Raw genomic sequence first — 20,075 nt, 5'->3', positions numbered from 1 at the left:
GATGATGACAATGAAAAACGTTTTCCTTGTTGTCATGGTCTGACCTTAAGCTGATGAGGATGTTATGATGAACCAAATGCTGCTTGTCTTCGATTTTTATTCCCACTTGAGAGACTTTTTTCACAGGTTGTATATTTCACTCAGAGGACCCCACTGGGACCTTTAATCGATTAATCAATGAACCTTCTGTTTGAGTAATATGATCACTGTTCATATTAAAAAAAACTGGATTCAAATATTCCCACCTTCCTCAAGAAAACACTCAGAAATCCAGCGCTGTTTACAAACCCCCTGGAGGGTGATTTCAGCTGAGTGGTGAAATGATGCTCGCTCCATCAGTCATCCTGTAGCAAGTCCAGGGAGGGGCAGGCAGAATGGTATGGGGCTCCTCAATGCCAAATGCCAGGCACGGTCGAAAAGAGAAACACCCAGATGATTGGGTTTATTAAAAGCTTTCTTGTCCCGTGCCACAGCCCGGTGATTGATCTCCTTTGACGTGTCCTTTTACCCTGTGTCACATTAATAAAGTACGTCTCTGCTGAGGGACTGACAGACTGCCTCCTCCTCCGAGAAACAGAGAGGGAGAGGAAGGAAGAAAGATGGGAAGGGAACAGAGACAGGGGAGATAGGGAGATGGAAAAGATGCAGACACTCGGATAAAAGCATTAGCAGTGAAAGAAAGAAAGCAAGTGAGTCAGACGCAGCAAAAAGCAAAGCAGAAAGACCAACAAGTACCACTCATTCACAGCAGGGATGTCACTTTTATTGCTGATCATTATGGCACGAGAGCCTGAGTCAAGCTATTCATCACATCAGCAGGGTCTGTTATGGCAACATTACATAATTCTCCTATTCCATGGCAAAACTCATTTTGCAAGCTTTTATGTCCTCCCTCTGTTTAGTAGTCTCAAGTGAAACATCATATTCCTTATTGGCATCCCAGACTGGAATAGCTTGAGGGTTTGTGTCTGGCCGTTTTACACAGGATAATGTTGGCTGTCCTTCCTGCTCATGCTCCTTCGTTGCTCTGTACGTAGAACCAGGTAGAATCAGTCAAACATCCCAAAATATCAAAGCAATGTTGCACTACAGGACTGGAATCAACCAAGGGCTTATCAGTCACCCTGAGACGAGCCTGTGGTCCATTTATCAATGTCCGTCCATTAAAAAGTCTACAGGAAGAAGAAAGTCGGAATGATAGTATCGTAAAGCATAGACCGGCATAGACGGGTTTCAAGGATGTGTGCAGCAGCAACTGCAGCAACTCAGTGGTAGAATGTCATGATACAACAGTCACCGGAATAAAATGTTGACGTTGTATGTTTAAAGTGACACAGTTCAGATTACATGTATAAGAGCTGAGTTTCTCATCAGCAGGAGGAGGGGATGGTGGATGGGGTGACACTTAGGCAACATGGCTGCCAGGCAGCAGATGGCAGCAGACCAGTGCAGACCATTTCCAGCCATGTTTGTTGCAACAAAACAGGGTAATTTTTAACAACATGCCGTAACATTTCCAGCTGGGCTTGTTGCAACAAAACCAAATAACTGTAAATGACACATTGGGACATTTTTAGCCATGTCTGTGGCGACAAAACCAGGTATTTTTAAACAATACATCAGGTAATTTTCAGCTGTGTTTGATGCGACAAAAAAGGTCATCAAGCAGCAGATGGCAGCAGACCACTGTTTGAGACTATTTCCAGCTGGTTTGGTGCAACAAAACTGAATAATTTTAAACGACACATTGGGACATTTTCAGCCATGTTTGTTGCGACAAAACTGGATATTTTTTAACAATAGGTTGGGACAATTGCAGCTGCATTTGTTGCAACAAAACAGGCTAATTTTTAACAACACGTCAGGACATTTCCAGCTGTGTTTGTTGCGCCAAACCAGGTATTTTTTAACAACAAGTTGAGACATTTCAGCTGTGGCTGTTGCGACACAACTGGGTATGTTTTAATGATAGATCTGAACCATTTCCAGCTGGGTTTGTTGCAGCAAAAACCGGGTCATTTTTTAACAACAGGTCAGGACATTTTTAGCTGTGTTCGTTGCACCAGACCAGGTATTTTCTAACGATAGGTCAGGACATTTCCAGCTGGGTTTGTTGCACCAGACCAGGTATTTTCTAACGATAGGTCAGGACATTTCCAGCTGGGTTTGTTGCACCAAAAACCGGGTCATTTTTTAACAACAGATCAGGACATTTTCAGCTGTGTTTGTTGCACCAAACCAGGTATTTTCTAACGATAGGTCAGGACATTTCCAGCTGGGTTTGTTGCACCAAAAACCGGGTCATTTTTTAACAACAGGTCAGGACATTTTTAGCTGTGTTCGTTGCACCAGACCAGGTATTTTCTAACGATAGGTCAGGACATTTCCAGCTGGGTTTGTTGCACCAGACCAGGTATTTTCTAACGATAGGTCAGGACATTTCCAGCTGGGTTTGTTGCACCAAAAACCGGGTCATTTTTTAACAAGAGATCAGGACATTTTCAGCTGTGTTTGTTGCACCAAACCAGGTATTTTCTAACGATAGGTCAGGACATTTCCAGCTGGGTTTGTTGCACCAAACCAGGTATTTTCTAACGATAGGTCAGGACATTTCCAGCTGGGTTTGTTGCACCAAAAACCGGGTCATTTTTTAACAACAGGTCAGGACATTTTTAGCTGTGTTCGTTGCACCAGACCAGGTATTTTCTAACGATAGGTCAGGACATTTCCAGCTGGGTTTGTTGCACCAGACCAGGTATTTTCTAACGATAGGTCAGGACATTTCCAGCTGGGTTTGTTGCACCAAAAACCGGGTCATTTTTTAACAAGAGATCAGGACATTTTCAGCTGTGTTTGTTGCACCAAACCAGGTATTTTCTAACGATAGGTCAGGACATTTCCAGCTGGGTTTGTTGCACCAAACCAGGTATTTTCTAACGATAGGTCAGGACATTTCCAGCTGGGTTTGTTGCACCAAAAACCGGGTCATTTTTTAACAACAGGTCAGGACATTTTCAGCCCTGTTTGTTGCACCAAACCAGGTATTTTCTAACGATAAGTCAGGACATTTCCAGCTGGGTTTGTTGCACCAAACCAGGTATTTTCTAACGATAGGTCAAGACATTTCCAGCTGATTTTGTTGCACCAAACCAGGTATTTTCTAACGATAGGTCAGGACATTTCCAGCTGATTTTGTTGCACCAAACCAGGTATTTTCTAACAATAGGTCTGGATGTTAAGTTTGTGCAAAATCCCAAATCCTCTAAGAAACCATGTAAATAAACGATTTAGTAAATATTATTTATCTCCTAACTGTGCACACCCTAACCCTGAGAAATGATAGTGTGATGCATTGTCCATCTAAAGCCATTGGTCTGCCTCTATCAGCTGTCACCAAGTCACACTGAGTCAAACTCTCCACCAACTTTTTAAAGTCCTGAGGACAGACGAATCAAAATGCAGCTCTAAAACTAAAAGGCCTATTCTTTAAAAGCTTTTCCTTCTCATTTTGTGGATATCCATTTTGTTAATGAGACCTGCTTGTAACTCGAGACGAGTCAGGATGAAACAGCTTCAAATTATTTCTGAATGAGTTCTGGAAAAATATTTACTGAGAGTGTGTGTGTAAGCAAGGATGAGTTTCTTGCTGGTTGCGCTCTGTTGCTCTGTTTGCTGTATTACAGACTGCTCAGTTACTCAGATGCCAGTTAAAAGACTCTTTATCACTTAGGAGAGAAACTGCACGCAGAGAAATCCAAACTGCTTTGTTTAATTATGTTTAAGCTAAAAAGAAAAAGCTAAAACTTCTCCTGACTATAACAGCTGCATTTTTCTGTTTCCTAAGAAGATGTTAGATTCCTCCACAACGAGTACTTACTGTTTCACTGAGAAACACACTTTGGATCTTGACCTGTGTTTAAGAAAAGTATTTTGGGATTATCACAATCAGAATACGAAATACTTTATTGATCCCCGAGGTGAAACTGTGATTCATTACAGTCGCTCTGATGTAAAAAAAATAAAAATAAAATAAAATAAAAAATAGAACATTATAAGAAGTAAGAATAAGAGTATAAAATAGAGGTATGTAAGTATAGAATAAAATAAAATAAAATAAAATAAAACAAAACAAAATAAAATAAATTAAAATGAAATAAAATCAAATAAAATGAAATAAAATAGAAATGTGCACTAAAAATAAAAAATAAAATGTGCATTATGCTACAGTGTTTAACACTAGTACTTCAGATTTGTAAATATTAAAAATAAAATATATACTGTCACTGTGTTGAGGCTCTAAGTGTGAAAATTTAACAACAATATATACATCAATAGAATGAGACAAGAATAGAATAAGAGTAACCATAAGAAATATGTACATACCAGCAATCATTATCGTTACCCAGCAATCATTGCACATCTGTATATCACAAAAAATACCAGAGAAAATTAGAAATTACTAATAATTTAAATAGTTTATTATAGTTTATTTGGAATAAGCATATCATTTTGTTGTAGATGTTATTTATTGACTTAAAAGAAAAAAAACATGACTGGAGTGGGTTTGCCTTTCTCAAGGGCGCATACAAATGGCACTGTTTTAATTTAAAGAGAGTTCGTCTTTAAACACAGTCATATTTCCAAGGTGACAGTCACTCAAAAGAGCCCACTCTCTGCCCAACACATTGTTGGAGGGCCCACTCTCTTTAGGCCCCCTGTATTACGGGCCCTAGTGCACTGCCTGCATTGTCTATATTTACGCCCCTGAATCCAGTCTATTTTATTTTATTCTCTCTCAGTCAAATAAGCTTTATTGGCATGTTTTTTATGTTACATTGCCAAAGCTACATTTTATTTTCTAAATATTACATTTTAAAAATAAACACAATAGAAGAAATAATCCTAAAATGTTGAATATCTTAAACAGTAAAATCTTTTAAAATTAATATGTAAAATGGTCAGGATATATAATTTATTCTATTCTATTCTGTTTCTCACTCAAATACCTTGTGTCAGCAAACACTTTGATATCACATTGCCAAAGCTAAAAAAGAACACACTAGAAGATGAATCCCAATTAACAAATATATTAAACATTAAAATGCTTAAAATCAGAATAGAAATCAGAATCAGAAATACTTTATTGATCCCTAAGGGAAAATACTAACATAACATAAAATGTAATTTAATGTAATGTAAATTAAATTAAATTAAAGAAACAAAAAAATAAAATAGAAATAAAAATGTAGATTATGCTATTACATATGATGTTCAGATAAAAATATATTCACCGTGCTGAGTCTGAAAGTGTGTGAAAATATACAAATATGTGCACTGTGCTATATAACACTGTATTAACTAGTATGGGACATTCAGAAATATAAAATTATGTTCTTCTATAATGTTCATTACAATATATACATCAACAGAATCATCAACAACAAGAATAAACATAGGACATATGTGTATTATATGTTGAATAAATATATTAAAGAGCTGTTGGTGAGAATAAATTAGTACACTGAAGAATATTGCGCAGTTGAATTATTGCGCCAAATATTGCACGGGATTACAAAACAGCCGACAGGGTATAAAGTAACAGAGAAAGGCAGAGCAAAATCTATTCTATTCTATACTGTGCTGTTCTAGTCTAGCATCAGTCCACTGCTACGGAAGAAAGGGAAAGATGTCTTTGGCGAGGTGAGTACCGCGACCAGGCCTTTTGTGTTTTTATGTCACAAAATCCCATCATATGTCGGTTCCTCTTGATATAATACGATGTTTAGATCACTGTCAACATTTTACACTTATGTCTTTGCTCTGCCCGCTTATCGTTCTCTTGTTTTTATCGAAGCTAATGGCATCAGCTAATGCTAGCTAGCCTCAATTGTATGTCGCAAGCTAAACGTTTAGCATTAGCTAGCTAGCCTAGCAGCAAACACCGCTGTTTGTCAACAACACGAGTTTATCAGCTCTTTACGAGTTGTTTGCTAGCAATATGCTTCAGTTTAGTTCACATTTAATGTTAGCCTGACTGTTAGCTCGCTGGCTGTCGGTTTTAACACTTAATAATAACCAGCGAAGGTACGCAAAGGCAACGTTAACGCTACCTGGTGCTACTATCGGCTAACGCTAGCTAAAGCTTAACGTTACAGCAGTTGAGCTATTGTATAACGACAGTTACACGTGTATTATTTTGCTTCCAGTTTTTTACCGGCGCCCACCCAGCTGTCTCAGGACCAGCTGGAGGCAGAGGAGAGGCTCCGGGCCCAGAAGTCCTACTCCACCGCCCTGGTGTCGTCCCGCAGAGAGCCCCCTCCTTATGGACACAGAAAAGGCTGGGTGCCTCGTACACTTGAGGTAAATCAGCTTATTTACTCATTAGAAACATAATTATGTCAAACATGATACAACTACTGAGTTATCTGATTAGTTTGGGGTTGTTTCTTGCCTGATGTCACATACCTAGATGGCTTAAATGTAAAGGAGTCTGAGCCACAGAGCTGTGTAAGACTGTTAAACACAAAGTTCATCACATCAAGTTTTGTTGTGAATGTTTTGTTTCTGTAGGACTTTGGAGATGGAGGGGCTTTCCCAGAGATCCACGTGGCCCAGTTTCCTCTGGAGATGGGAAGGAAGAAGAAGACATCCAATGCCCTGGCGGTGCAGGTGGATGCTGAAGGAAAGATCAAATATGACGCCATCGCCAGACAAGGACAGGGCAAAGATAAGGTATACAGGAAAATACCATCCATGCTTAAAAATTAAGTGTAGATTAAATGACAAGAATGATCTAATTCTGTCTGAAGATGGTTGTTTAATTCAAAATGACAACTTGTGGACACACGTTAAGATGAGAGGCACTTGCACATATCTTTATATTTACTGTAACTAATATGGATGTCACTCAAAGGTCTCACCCTTAGTCGACTTCATACAACACTTGCCAGTGTGTCTATGCAAAACAAAATCCTGCAGTTGCAGTCTTTTTGTTAATATCACCTACATTGACAATAGCCCCTTTTCCACCAGCATTTCCAGGAACTTTTTATAATGAGAGACTGTGGACGGAGCATATTGAATATCACTGTCTCCATGTTTACATGTTCATGCTTACTGAACACATGTATTGATAAAATATTGGCTTCTTACTTGCTAAGGTTTAATGTCACTTACAGTAGCGAGTGTAGCTGTCGTCAACTCGAGTCATTTACGAGTTATCTTCACTTTGTTTCCACCGTGGCCGCTCGGCTGTTCACCGGTTATCGTGTCGCATCAATGTGTGTGTGGATGTGTGTAGTAGAGATCAGCGCCGGCGCAAAAGAACCAATACTGTTAGTGCTTATCAATACTACGGTCTCTGATAATTTAGCCCCAGGGCTAATTTAGTACCAGGTTTCTGTACCCATCCTTCATCAAAACACAAACAAAGTGAAGCTTGTAGAAATTAAATAAAGTTTGCAGTGGCTGCCCGTACCAGGAAGTGCGGAACGCTGCGTGTGTGCTCCACCAATCAGCGTTCCTCGGCACACAGCCCCGCCCCACAAGAATGGGTAACCTGAAAAGTTCTACCCCCCTACTAGATACTTTTCCAAGGTAAATTTGGGGTTGAAGAAAAGTTTTTTTTTACCCGGGTAATTTCGATGGAAATGTGCAGGGTTTTTTTCAAAATTCCGTGTAATTGATAAAAGTTCCTGTGGTGGAAAAGGGGCTAGTGTCTTAAAGACAAAATCAGTGATGATGCAAATGTTTTTATGTCCCCTTTTATTTATAGAATACACACACTGCACAATATTGAGACAATCCATTGCCATGGCACATGCCATAAACGAGCCCTTGTTTGCTTTATTCATTAGTTATTTTAAAGTATTTCTCACCTTTCTCTGTTGCAGGTGATCTTCAGTAAGTACACAGACCTTCTTCCAAAGGAAGTCCTGAATGAAGACACTCCAGAACTACAGAGGCCGGATGAGGAGGCTGTAAAGGAGGTAAGACATACTTCAGTGTGTGAGTGTGAGAAACTGAACTACATCAATGTTGTTATTATTGGGACTGTAGATTAAACCACTTAAAGGACGCGTAATATCTTTTACATAATTTTCCTTAAATGGAGCACTCAGTGGTCATTTTATCGATTGGTCACTGCAAAAATAAAGCTGATGTTTACAGAGGTGTACTGAGTAGTTTGAGGCGTCATACATAATGTTGACATTTGAACTCTAATGCCAAAACCCACCAAGTGGCAGCAAAGTTCAGCCTGTGGCAAGTTGCCGAGCTGCGACTGTTTGATTCTGCAGCGAAGCACAGCCAGAGAATACTCACAGCCAAACAGTAAACAGAGTCCTGTGGCTACCATGACATGTTAACCTATGTTTTCTTACCACCTGAAACACATGAACACGCCTCCTGGCTGCCGAAAAAATGTAATTATTGCCACACTTTGCTGCTGTTTGGTGTGTTTCTGTGTAAATCAACATTCAGATGCTGAACAGCTTTTTTTACATGTCTGGTCATTGTGTTTAAACTTTAACAATTGCAGATAAAGATTAAGCTGCACTGATATTCGTATACTGTGATTAAAAATATTTTTTGTACCTCTGTCCTGAGAGTGAAGTAAAGTGTGTACAAAGTGTTCTCACAATACACACAATCAAAAGTGGACTGGTTTTGACAGCCTTTCATTCAGTTTTTGTTTTAACATGGCCGTTGTCATGTGTCCTTTGTAGCTGACAGAGAAGACCCGCATGGCCCTGGAAAAGCAGGTGTCTCAAAAGATCGCTGCTGCCATGCCTGTAAGAGCTGCAGACAAACAAGCTCCTGCACAGTACATCAGGTATGTATTATGATTTAACTGTTTCAGCAACATTTAGGACACAGAAGTAAGAGAGGAGGGTGGTTTACAACTGTGAGTTCATATAATGTTGAGCCTGTTGGACTCTGCATCTCCTCTGTGATGGCGAAAGCTAATATTCCTCAGATAAAATGTATACACAGGTTGAAAACTTCACTCAAGTGTTCAACCTGCAGTCTTCGAGCAGATCTGTAGCAGTGCAGCAAGTCCAGCTTTTTTTGTGCCCGCACTGATTCCATACTGCACAACACCATGTATTATAGAATGTTTTGTTTGCTCCAAATGACCTCAGTCTCCTAAGTAAATGTGTTTTTACCTTGCTACATATATAATCTATATGTGCACCCCAGGGTGAAGCAGCTTCCACACAGATGCCCAAATATTTATCGGAGGAAACTTGTTCAATCTGTGTGTTGTCATCAGAAACTTGTGGGGTGTATGATTTTACTGCAAGACCAAAAATTTCTTGTGTTTTCTTTGGTGATGAAACACTTCAGTACATTCATTAATAAATTAGAATTATCATCTGTATCTCCTGTATTTGTGTATGTGGGTGAAGGTAAAAGTCGTATGTGTGGTGACACGTCTTTCTCTTTGTTTGTCCACAGATACACCCCATCACAGCAGGGAGTAGCTTTTAACTCAGGGGCCAAACAGAGGGTGATCCGCATGGTGGAAATGCAGAAAGATCCGATGGAGCCTCCACGTTTCAAGTAAGTAAACGTGTTCAACACAGTAAATGAAAGTAGTGTATGAAGACTTGTTTGATAGATTTATATAATACAGGATATTAATGTAAGTAGTTGTATCATTGTAATTCACTGTTCAGGGCTGTTTTGGAGACTCTTTAAGTGTCATACTTGCGGAGCAAAGTTAAGGTGCTTTGTGCAACCAGCCCTTGATGTCCTGTGCAGAGAGTGGCGGTTTGTAGTTCTAGGTCTAGCTCTTGTGAGGAAGTAATTTTTGAGCAAAATGTCAAATGAAACTTGACAGTTACAGAGTAAACTTTTGTTGTAATTATCTTTTTGACCCTCAGTGTGACAAAAGCTGTGAAGAAATGTGATGTGTATGAATTTGTGTTTCAGGATCAACAAGAAGATTCCTCGAGGACCTCCTTCTCCTCCTGCCCCTGTCATGCATTCCCCCAGCAGAAAGGTACAGTTGGCTGAAATGTTAGAAACATTATACTTTTCAGTACAGCGACGCTAAAAGAAAAATTCAAAATGCATTTGCCTGTATTGTCAAAAAGGTGTTTGAGGGATTCTTTTCCTTTCTTGTAGATGACAGTCAAAGAGCAGCAGGAATGGAAGATTCCTCCGTGCATCTCCAACTGGAAGAACGCTAAGGTAACGTGACACCAGAATGAACTCAAACACTGCGACTTATTTGTGTCTCTAAATGCCGAACCCATTGTGAGTAGGTCATGCAGGCATGTGGTTTGTTGTCCAGGCTTATTGATTGTAGGGACGCTGCAGTGAGGAAATTTTTCCCACTGGTAATAAACTCTTGACATCATTGGGGTAAACGATAACACCAGACATTTTACAAGAGCAGGTATTTGTTAATGGCTCTCAATGTCTGTAGAGTGCATATTTTGACCTTTAACTTTAGATCTTACCCTTTTAACAAAACAGAACAGGAACTGCCGATGTGACTGTAGCAGCGCCTGCTTTTCTTTTTAATAAACTTGCAAAAAAAATTCCTCTGGGCTCAACGGCAGCTCATGCATTTAGCTATCCTCCTCTTCTCTCATGGGGTACACTCTCTGCCTGAAGCTGACCACCTCTTCCTCTATCATCTTCTTGGTCTCCTCAACATTCGGGTCACAGTCACCCCAGTAACACCGTCCCATGAATGTTGCCTTGCGTCCCAGCTTGCTTCTGGCAGAGCTCATCAGAGTTAACACATCAACACTTCCGAGGGAACTGTAAATGGCATGACCGCAGTCTGAGCTTTACGACTGCGACTCTGCTGCTGCTGTACGGAGCAGACACTTTGAGTTTATTATTGTAGTGTCCATCGTTTGACCAAGTATCAATAACAAGCTTTGTTTTTTAATTTGATAAATGTGGGCGCTGTTACATGGAAATGTGATAAATGGGTTGTATTTTTTTTTCTTTCCAATCAAGTGGAGGTGGTGGGCAAGTGGTTTAATCAGTGTGCAGTCGGTGTGTGCCTGAACATCGCTTAACACCAGTAACACCTGGTAGCTCACCTGGTAAAGCATGCACCCTAATAGGCTGAGGCCCAGGTTATGGTCTGACCCGCGGCCCACCCCTTTGTCTCGCCACCATTTTATGTCTGTCTCTGTGCCATCTAATAAAGGCAAAAAAAAATCCTCACAAAAACAAAAAGTAGTGGTGTAGTATCTGATAGATATATTTTTAGAACACCAGATTTTTTCTTGGTAATTCCAGTTTAATTGCACAGCTGCCATTTTGTCTTCTCTGCTCGTTTCTTAATCTTTGTGTGTTTAATATCTTTCAGGGCTACACCATTCCTCTTGACAAACGTCTGGCTGCTGACGGCAGGGGGCTGCAGACAGTTCACATCAACGAAAACTTTGCCAAGCTGGCCGAGGCGCTCTACATCGCTGACAGAAAGGTACTCCACCATTGTCTGTGAGCCATAATTGTTGCCTCGCTTAAAACATTTTTACCCATATTTAAATTGTTAAAATGCTGTTTCCATAGGCCAGAGAGGCGGTGGAGATGAGAGCCCAGGTGGAGAAGAAGATGGCCCAGAAGGAGAAGGAGAAGAAGGAGGAGAAACTCAGAGAACTGGCCCAAATGGCAAGAGACCGCAGGGCAGGGATCAAAAGTCACGGGGACAAAGGTGAGTGCTGAAAACGAGTCTGAAACAGTTGTGTGTCTGTGTCTTATTGTTTTAAACATGTGTGACTCGCCTGTGTGTGTGTGTGTGTGTGTGTGTGTGTGTGGTTTTCTGAGTGAGTGGAGCAGACTCTGTTGTCAGTGCTGTTGCCAGTTCCAAATCTGGAACACGGGTGGCCTAAGTGATGACAACATTTTTCACCCTGCCAGTGTTGACAGGACCAGTAAGCTGTGAAATGATGTTTCTGCTTCTCTGCAGATAATTCACATATATTTTGAGAAGCGAAATCAGTGTTGCGTGCCCTGTTTTTGTGCACGCTTTGTGAGTGACCGTTTGTTTACATCACACTGAATCCAAATGCAAAAATCTGAAATTGCATTTTTGTTGTAAACTCCCAAAATCTGTCTGCTGTGTTTACTGACCACTGACAAGTTTCTCTCGACCTAATCTTCCCTCTCCGGCTGTATCAATCCTCTGCCTCACATTTCTTCAATCCCTACGCCATCTGTGTTTTTTTCCATTATCCCAAACATCACCTGCAACTCACCTCCACTTTTTTTCCTCACCTGTCTTCTCCGTTTCTTTCCACCTCTGCTTTTCTACTGCACCATTTCACATCATCTGCCTCCCACTTCTCTCCTCATGGGGTTTTACCCTTTTTTAAAATTTACCTTTTGTTTCTTTGTACCCCCCCTTCTCCCTCTTTCCCCCCGTCCATCTCCCCCCGTCTCACCCGGCAGGTGGCGAGGACAGCGAGGTCAGGGAGCGTGACGAGATCCGCCATGACAGAAGGAAAGAGAGACAGCACGACAGGAACATTTCCAGGGCTGCTCCTGATAAGAGGTGCTGGACAGGCACTTTAAACACACCGCATGTGAACTCACTCACCCCTCCTTTCCGTATACACACACACAGTCACACAGATGCACTGCTCACTGCTGAATCATTCATGGGGCCAGCAGTAATACTGAACAAACGCAGCAGGATCCAGCAGAGTACTCAGGCAGCAGTCCTTGTCTGCAATGATCCACAGACTGTTTGTGTATGTGGGATGCGTTACCAGTGTGTATTTTGTGTTAAGCGTGTGTTTGTGTGTGTGCACTGTCAGGTTGTCAATTGATGGAATTGTGGCTCCCTGGAGGAGCGGAGGAAGTGGAATTCAGAGGAGAGCTCATTACAATCACAATTCCAGCTGTCAGAAAGCACAAAACCTTGTTACGTTAAAATTACCTTTGACTTAACTTTCAGATGGCTGTTTGTTGAAGGACAGTTGAGGTGTTAAAGTCATCAAGAACTTTTTATAACGTACACACATTTCATCACAGATTAAATCTTTGAAGGATAAGTTTGGTATTTTTCAACCTGGGCTCTATTTTCCCATGTTTTTGTGTCTAAGTGACTAACGGGAAGAACAGCTTTTTAAATTGGTCTACTGTTGAACGCGAGTGTGCAGCCAGAGGCGGCAGAACATGCTGCAGTGTGACTGCTCATGGCGTGTTTACATTGTCAATTTACACACACTTAAAGTGTTTGTTTTTGCCACTGACAGGCTCAGATTATAATTATACTGTCTGACAAATTATGGAGAGGATCCCTACAGAGATAGACCTTTTTGTTAAAGAGTAAGATCCTTTTTAATCAGCAGTCGCTATTGCTAAACCCACCAGACTCCCTGATTTAAGCCTCTATAGAGCAGCCAGCAAGTTTTTACATCTAACTGGGTGAATTATGGTTTTATTGGTGAGTTTGACGATATCCATTTCTGGTTGAACATAAAGGATCTTACTCTTCTACAATAAAGTCTATCTCTGCAGGGATGTAGGTGAAGATTCTCAGTCATCCAGGTCATGGTAGTTTTAAGTGCTACGTCGTAGGCAACTGGACTTGCTTAAGTTTCTTAGACGCTTAACCTCTCATCCAAGAGGCTTCTTCAGTTCTAATGGACTGTTACAGAGTCGCAGGCTTTAAACTGTGTGGGTGTGAACTCTTACAGAGTTGCTGAGGTCACATGTGAGTCGTTGACCCCCCCGGCCATAATGGCAAAATCCAAGTACTTTTGGAAATCTGATTTTAGAAGTTACCTTGTGTTATACCCATAGGCATACATACAAATTTCAGCCAGTATGTTATTATATATTGTTTAACACACAGTGAAACTACTGTTCCCATATGACTTCAGAGGTTTGATGCTGTGTCCTGTCAGGTTTCTAGCTGTTATTTTCCTTTGTTTTCATGTCATTGTTGTCATTAGTTTCTGAATCTTTGCTAACTTTCCGACATTGTTCTCTGTCCCAGGTCGAAGCTGCAGAGAGACCAGGACAGGGACATCAGTGAGCTCATCGCTCTGGGCGTTCCCAACCCTCGTTCCAGCAGTGAAGCCCAGTACGACCAGCGACTCTTCAACCAGAGCAAGGTTAGAATATATCATACCTACTTCACTACCTCAACGTAGACTGAGATGATTTATGTTGACTGGACAGAAATATAAACATGTACAAGAATGAACACCCCGCTCTGCAGCAAGAGGAAACAGTTCCAAAATAAAATATGCAAATATGAAAGGTAAGAGAGGTAGAGTTACCTTATCTGTCTGCATCAAAAGAAGGTTTAGTTTCTCCAGTGTTTGAGTAATTTGATATCCAAATACAAAGAAGAAGCATGTCACTGTGTCTCTTGGGCGTTAGGAGACACAAAACACAGTTTAAAATGTACTTAAAAGCTCTGGCGATTTCCTTGTTGTGCACTTCTGTATATTTCTAAAAGTCCTTCCTCCCTTCCCTCTCTGTTTCTTCCAGGGTATGGACAGTGGTTTTGCCGATGGCGAGGATGGAACGTACAACGTGTACGACCAGCCGTACCGCACCGGCAGAGACATGGCTCAAAACATCTACCGGCCCAGCAAGAATATCGACAAGGACGCCTTCTCAGATGACATCGACTCACTCATGGTCAACAGCAGGTACTGTCCAGCACCTTGTCTTCGTGAAGTCCTCAGTCACATGAATTTAATTTTATAATTTGGCTGTTCTGATATTTCCATAATTAAATTTTTGATCACATCTGTGAGAATTGATTGTGCGGTTCTGAGAAAAGAGTTTTTGAATCACTAGCTCAGGGGTCAGCAACCTTCACTGTCGGAAGAGCCAGTTTTGACCAAAAATAATATTTTAAAAAATCACTCAGGAGCTGCAAAGCATATTTGAGCATTTAACACATCCTATCAGCCGATCATTATAACTGAAAGGTCTGAATGAGCATCATGCAGGACCTATGTTTTACCACAAGGTGGCTACTCTGCAGCTATATATGATTATTATATCGTAATTTAACTTTGCAGCATTGGCTCTGAAAGCAAACCCCACCAGAACCGTTACTTTTTTAGATTTGGAGTCCATAGCTAGCTTAGCTGGGAAACTCAGTACTAGCTACCGCTGTTGAGATTTGGCAAAATTCAGAGGGAATACTGTTGATGTGTGACACACGTTTTAGTTGTTTAAATGTTAAAAGGTTTTGGTTTTGTTTTTTTTTTTTTGTTTTTTTTTTTTTCATTAATAGGAGAATGTAAAAATTTCTTTAGGCCTACAAAAGTGATAAATATTTTTGACTGGTTACACATATTAGTCTATAGGCTATTTTTACTGCTCTTCAGTTTATTAGTTGTACTACCACTACACTGTGCGACATCAGGAAAAAGTAGCCAATATCCAATATGTAACAACTAATTTGACCGATAACTGATACCGATGTTGATACATCCATTTCCTCCCCAACCTAATTTTAGTGATCATCAAGTCTCTTCTGTAGTGGAATTAACATCATATCATACATACATACTCTTATCATGACGGCCCACCAGCAGATGGAGACATGAAATACAATACTTTCCAGTGTATGTAATATTCATTCATTGTGCAGAACAAGAAAAAGCATGTTGGCCAGTTCTTGTGCATCCTTTGGAATAAGGTATTCAAGCTACCCTGGTTAGCTAGCCTTGCCCTTAGCCCTAATCTGAATAGAGTTAAGTAATACCTTGCAGCATGATACATATTAAAAAGGAAAATCAATTATGTAACTGGCTGTTTTGATGGGGGTCATCACAGGATATTACCCAAATTAAAGGGCAACAGCTGATTTAAAAGAATATAGCTCAATATTCACTAAAACTTTTCCACAACCCATAGTGATATCCCAAACATCTCATTTGTCATTGCTGGGTTGAAAACAGTTCACTTTTTTAATTAGGAAATTTAGGATTTACCAGGCTTTTGACGGGACTGCTGAAGTTGTACCCCTCTCATTTATAATGATAGAAAATAACAATGAAAGCCTGAATCGTTTTGAGGTCATTGTGGCTTTATACAGCGGCACGAGGCACACAGGCACATGATGTCCCAGCAGGAGCCGTTGCCCTTGGGGCAGCAGTGCCACACTCTACTAGCAGAGCATAGCCTGTCCCATATGTTTAGTCACCAGCTTGTCATTGTCCTCTAGGAATGTTTGGCTGGCTGCAGGGACTTACACTGTTGTGCACGACAGAAAATCTTTGATTCAAGCAAATTCCCTGAGACATACAAACATATGTTCCACGGATGAATCTGATATTTTGGATCCAGTCGAGTATTTCTTCTCACAGGAAATTTGGTTGAACATGGAGCAGCCTGCGTGCAGTTAGCTGTAGTTTCAACACTTTGTTCTTTCTCCTGCGCTGAGGAAAACTGAAGGACGAAAAACAAACAACAGAAACCTGTCAGTGAACAATTTAATGACAACTCGGTGAGAGAAAGTCTGAATTTGCTTCACATTTTAATGATCTTCTCTGCTTTGTCTTTCCACACACAGGTTTGTTCCAAACAAAGAGTTCCCAGGTGCCGAACGTGGGCAGAGGCAGGAAGGCCCGGTCCAGTTTGAGGAGGATCCCTTCGGTCTGGACAAGTTCTTGGAGGAGGCCAAGCAGCACGGCGGCTCCAAGAGGCCGTCCACCAGCAGCCGCTCAAAGGATGAATACCACGACAAGAAACGCAGGAAGGAGTAAGAGCGACCAGCACCGGAGTCCGTGTAGGGCAGCTGCTAGCATGTTCCAGGACAGGGAGGTGATCCTCTCAAAGGTTGAGAGGTGTTTTAATATACTCAAGTCTCTATCAGGAATGATCTGTCAGATTTTTCTTTCAGTGTGAGAGAAGGCGAAACATTTCTTTTTCTCCTTTTTTCCCCACATTTGTCGTTTACTCATCTCTGTTTAGAATACGCTGAGCTTTCAGCGTCAGGCTTAATATGACACATGTTAAACACGTTACATATAGCACAAGTGGAGCTAAACTGATGTGTGTGTGTGAGACCAGCATCTTCGTCTGAACGTGTCTCTGTACAGTGCAGCAAATGTCATTTCAGATGTGCTCGGTGATGTTTTGGCCCCTGGAAATGTGTAGATTTTAGTTTTACTTTATGATTTCAGAATAAACCCGACAGAACCTCAGCAGGTCCTGTTCATCATTACCTTTTTTCTCATTTGTCCCTCACATTCCCCCCTTTGAGTTTTTGTCAGCAGTGTTTTATTTAAATCCTCAGTTTATTTGTGAGAACAGTTAAAGGGTAACTTTGGTATTTTTCAACTTTTCAACATCGGGCTTTTTAATGTAATGGGAAAGGTTATGATTGGAATTCAAATGACTTTACAGTAGTCATGGGTATTCATCGGCTCCAGCTCCGATCGGCATTTATGGAAACACAACACCCACACGGACCAGACACAAGGACCAGACACACCAAACCAACTTCAGTAAAGTAGTGGCGTTGAAGGCCCCCTGCTGCACCATCTGACAGCCGCCGGTCAACCAGCACATACGCTCTATGCCTGCGTGAAAGGAAGTAACTCTCCACACCAGCAGACAGCGGTCATCTGTAATCGCCATTTAAAAAGTGAAACTGGAAGACGGTATTAGACGCGAGTTAGCACGTTAACAACACAATCCAATTTACCATGCACCAGTGAACAATAAGAGCTTAGTGGCTAAAGAAAAATTATCTGACCTTAACAGGTTTGATTTGGTCTCGCTCCCTATTGACTTATGTTGCTTGTTTACTTTCCTCACTTCTGTCTCTCTTCTCGTGCGCTGAGCTTAACTGCCAATCAGAGTGATTTCACTCACCGATGGGCTCCGCCGTTGCCCATGCCGGTTTAACTTGCTGAATCGGCCAAAGGAAAAGCCATCAGAGGCCGATGAGGTGCGAGACACCGCAGCAACGAGGGCAACAGATGCTCATCAACAGCCTGACATTGACAGACAGCCGACTGTCAGCTTCCTGTGTCAGAGACAGAGATGTATACAAAAATAGTAACCACTGTAAAGTTTGTACAGGTCTCAATGCTGCTTTCCAACGATTACTAACCTGTTTTCCAGCCTGTGTGTGACATTTAACATGACACACCCAAAAAAAAAACACACACAATGAGACATGCTCATCTGCTGCAGAGCCATGTACACAGCTCTGGTATACCTGCAATAGGAGAGGAGTTAGAATACGTGTTTTAAAAACCTGCATGCGCACACTAATTTTGGTGAAACCCAGGTTTAGGTTGAGAAATTCCCAAGTTACCCTTTAAAGCTTGTATGTGATGGCAAATATGTACAGCAGTATAAACTTACCTGTAACATGTGAAACAAACCAGCTTTATAATTCTTGTACATTACTTCCAGTGGAATAAATTTCATATAGTGTGTAATTAGTATACGTCTGTGTGTTCCTTGAGTAAACAGTTTTGTTATTTACAAATGTGTAAACAACCCTCAGATGTTTCCTCCTTGTCAGCTGTTTTCAGTCCAGCTCAGAGCTGCACAATCTAAACTTTTACAACATAGTGGGAAGTCCATTAGTTGTATAATTATTATAGTTCCCTCGTAGTAGATTCCCCTCATTTTAATCACTTCCCCGAGTAATGCATCCCATTTACATAGATGATTAAATGCCCAAAATGTATTTAGAGAAGCCATCTATTACAAAGTGTGAGGAGTGACATTTTTCACCCGAAATGGGCTCTGCGATTTATGCGATGATTAGAACAAAACTGGTTCCATTAATTACAATTAATTATGATTCATGCAGTCTGACAGTTTTATTTTCTCTGGCTTGGGAAAATAATCAGCATGGCATTACACAGCCTAGCAGCCTCACAAATCTCTGCACAGTGCCATCTTTCACTCATGCCTGAATAGGGCTCAGACAGTTGTTACATGCACATGATTTATGATTTCTGCGATGGGCAGTGTTTGTAGTTTTGGCTTCCTGTATTAGTGCAGTGTTCTGGATGTGTACAGTGTGTTTTACTGCCGGTCTTATTCCAGCTTCAGAAAAATTATAGCTGTAGAGCTGAGGAGTGACACATTGAAGAGCTCGAAAAGGACCTGAGCCAAGTTAAATTGAATTATACTGAGATATCTGAAAGGAGCACTGTGCTTGGCACATTTTCTGCATTTACTAAAGTTCATTTCAATTTAAAAATGTAAAGCTTCCTTTGTTTGACAGAGTCTCTATAAGATTTTAACGACTGCGTAGTGGCAGTCGACTACTTAATTTATATCCTACTAAATAACTCACTTTGTGAAGGTGACCTTTGTGTCAGCAGTCACCTTTATTTTTAAAGCCATAATCTTCAAGATCCCAGTCGTGGTTGATTTGACCACAGCTGTAGTTAATGGTGGTGAGTTAATTTCGGAGATGATGTGTTATTAATACAAATCCCTAAATTTGAAATTATGTCACAGAAACTCATTATGAGCTGCTACTCTGTCAGAAATACAACAGAAGAAGACAAGCAATTGCTGTACCTATACTTGTATCAATACAAATGCTCCTCAAAATGCCTGCCATAACCATTTCAAGGTCATTTAAACCCATTGCAGTAATGGCGGACCCCGCCACTGACATTGCAAACTACTATATACACTGCTCAAAAAAATTGAGAATACTCAATGGTCACAGTCTAACAGCAAGTCAGTTAAACTTCAGCCTTCAGCAGGAATTTTTGTCAGTAAATGTTCATATTGCACGTGTCTGCAACTTCACAACTAGAAACAAGGAAGTGAGTCTGGTGACATTGTACAGAGGACTGCTATGATTGGTCAGCAGTGAGTGGATAGAATTGCAAGGTCTCGCAGAATTCACAGGGATCAGTTGAATTTGCGTTAATTGTTGCAACTGCAACATGGCAGCATCAATGAGAGACTGATGAAGTCTGGAGCTGCTCCATGCACAGTGAACATGTTTTAGATGACACTGAAAGCAACAAGAGGAGTGTTCGGAGTGTAAGAGCTCATTTTTATGCCTCCGTGCTGGCGATAGCAGCAGCCAGAGATATAATGTTTTTGGGCCGTCCATTTTATTCTCGTGAACGTGA

The 20,075-nt window shown here is 40.9% G+C and overlaps 2 protein-coding genes across 2 annotated transcripts in view; both read left to right on the top strand.

The window, feature by feature from the left end:
* Window positions 1-20,075, top strand: part of LOC117270909 (cholesterol 24-hydroxylase-like) — a 172,247-nt gene that overhangs the window by 52,769 nt on the left and 99,403 nt on the right. The window lies entirely within an intron of this gene.
* snw1 (SNW domain containing 1) lies at window positions 5,586-18,404 on the top strand. Its single transcript, XM_033649111.2, has 14 exons — window positions 5,586-5,700; window positions 6,207-6,360; window positions 6,571-6,732; window positions 7,893-7,988; window positions 8,727-8,833; window positions 9,460-9,564; window positions 9,937-10,006; window positions 10,132-10,197; window positions 11,339-11,455; window positions 11,545-11,686; window positions 12,424-12,526; window positions 13,979-14,096; window positions 14,479-14,642; window positions 16,523-18,404. Exons 1-14 carry the CDS (start codon window positions 5,687-5,689, stop codon window positions 16,713-16,715), a joined length of 1,611 nt encoding a protein of 536 aa, XP_033505002.1. The 5' UTR covers window positions 5,586-5,686; the 3' UTR covers window positions 16,716-18,404.

This window comes from Epinephelus lanceolatus, chromosome 13 (assembly GCF_041903045.1).
Source record: "Epinephelus lanceolatus isolate andai-2023 chromosome 13, ASM4190304v1, whole genome shotgun sequence".
Classification (NCBI taxonomy): Eukaryota; Metazoa; Chordata; class Actinopteri; order Perciformes; family Serranidae; genus Epinephelus; species Epinephelus lanceolatus.
The sequence above is the reverse complement of the archived record's forward strand: the minus strand, read 5'-3'. Positions and strand labels throughout refer to the sequence as shown.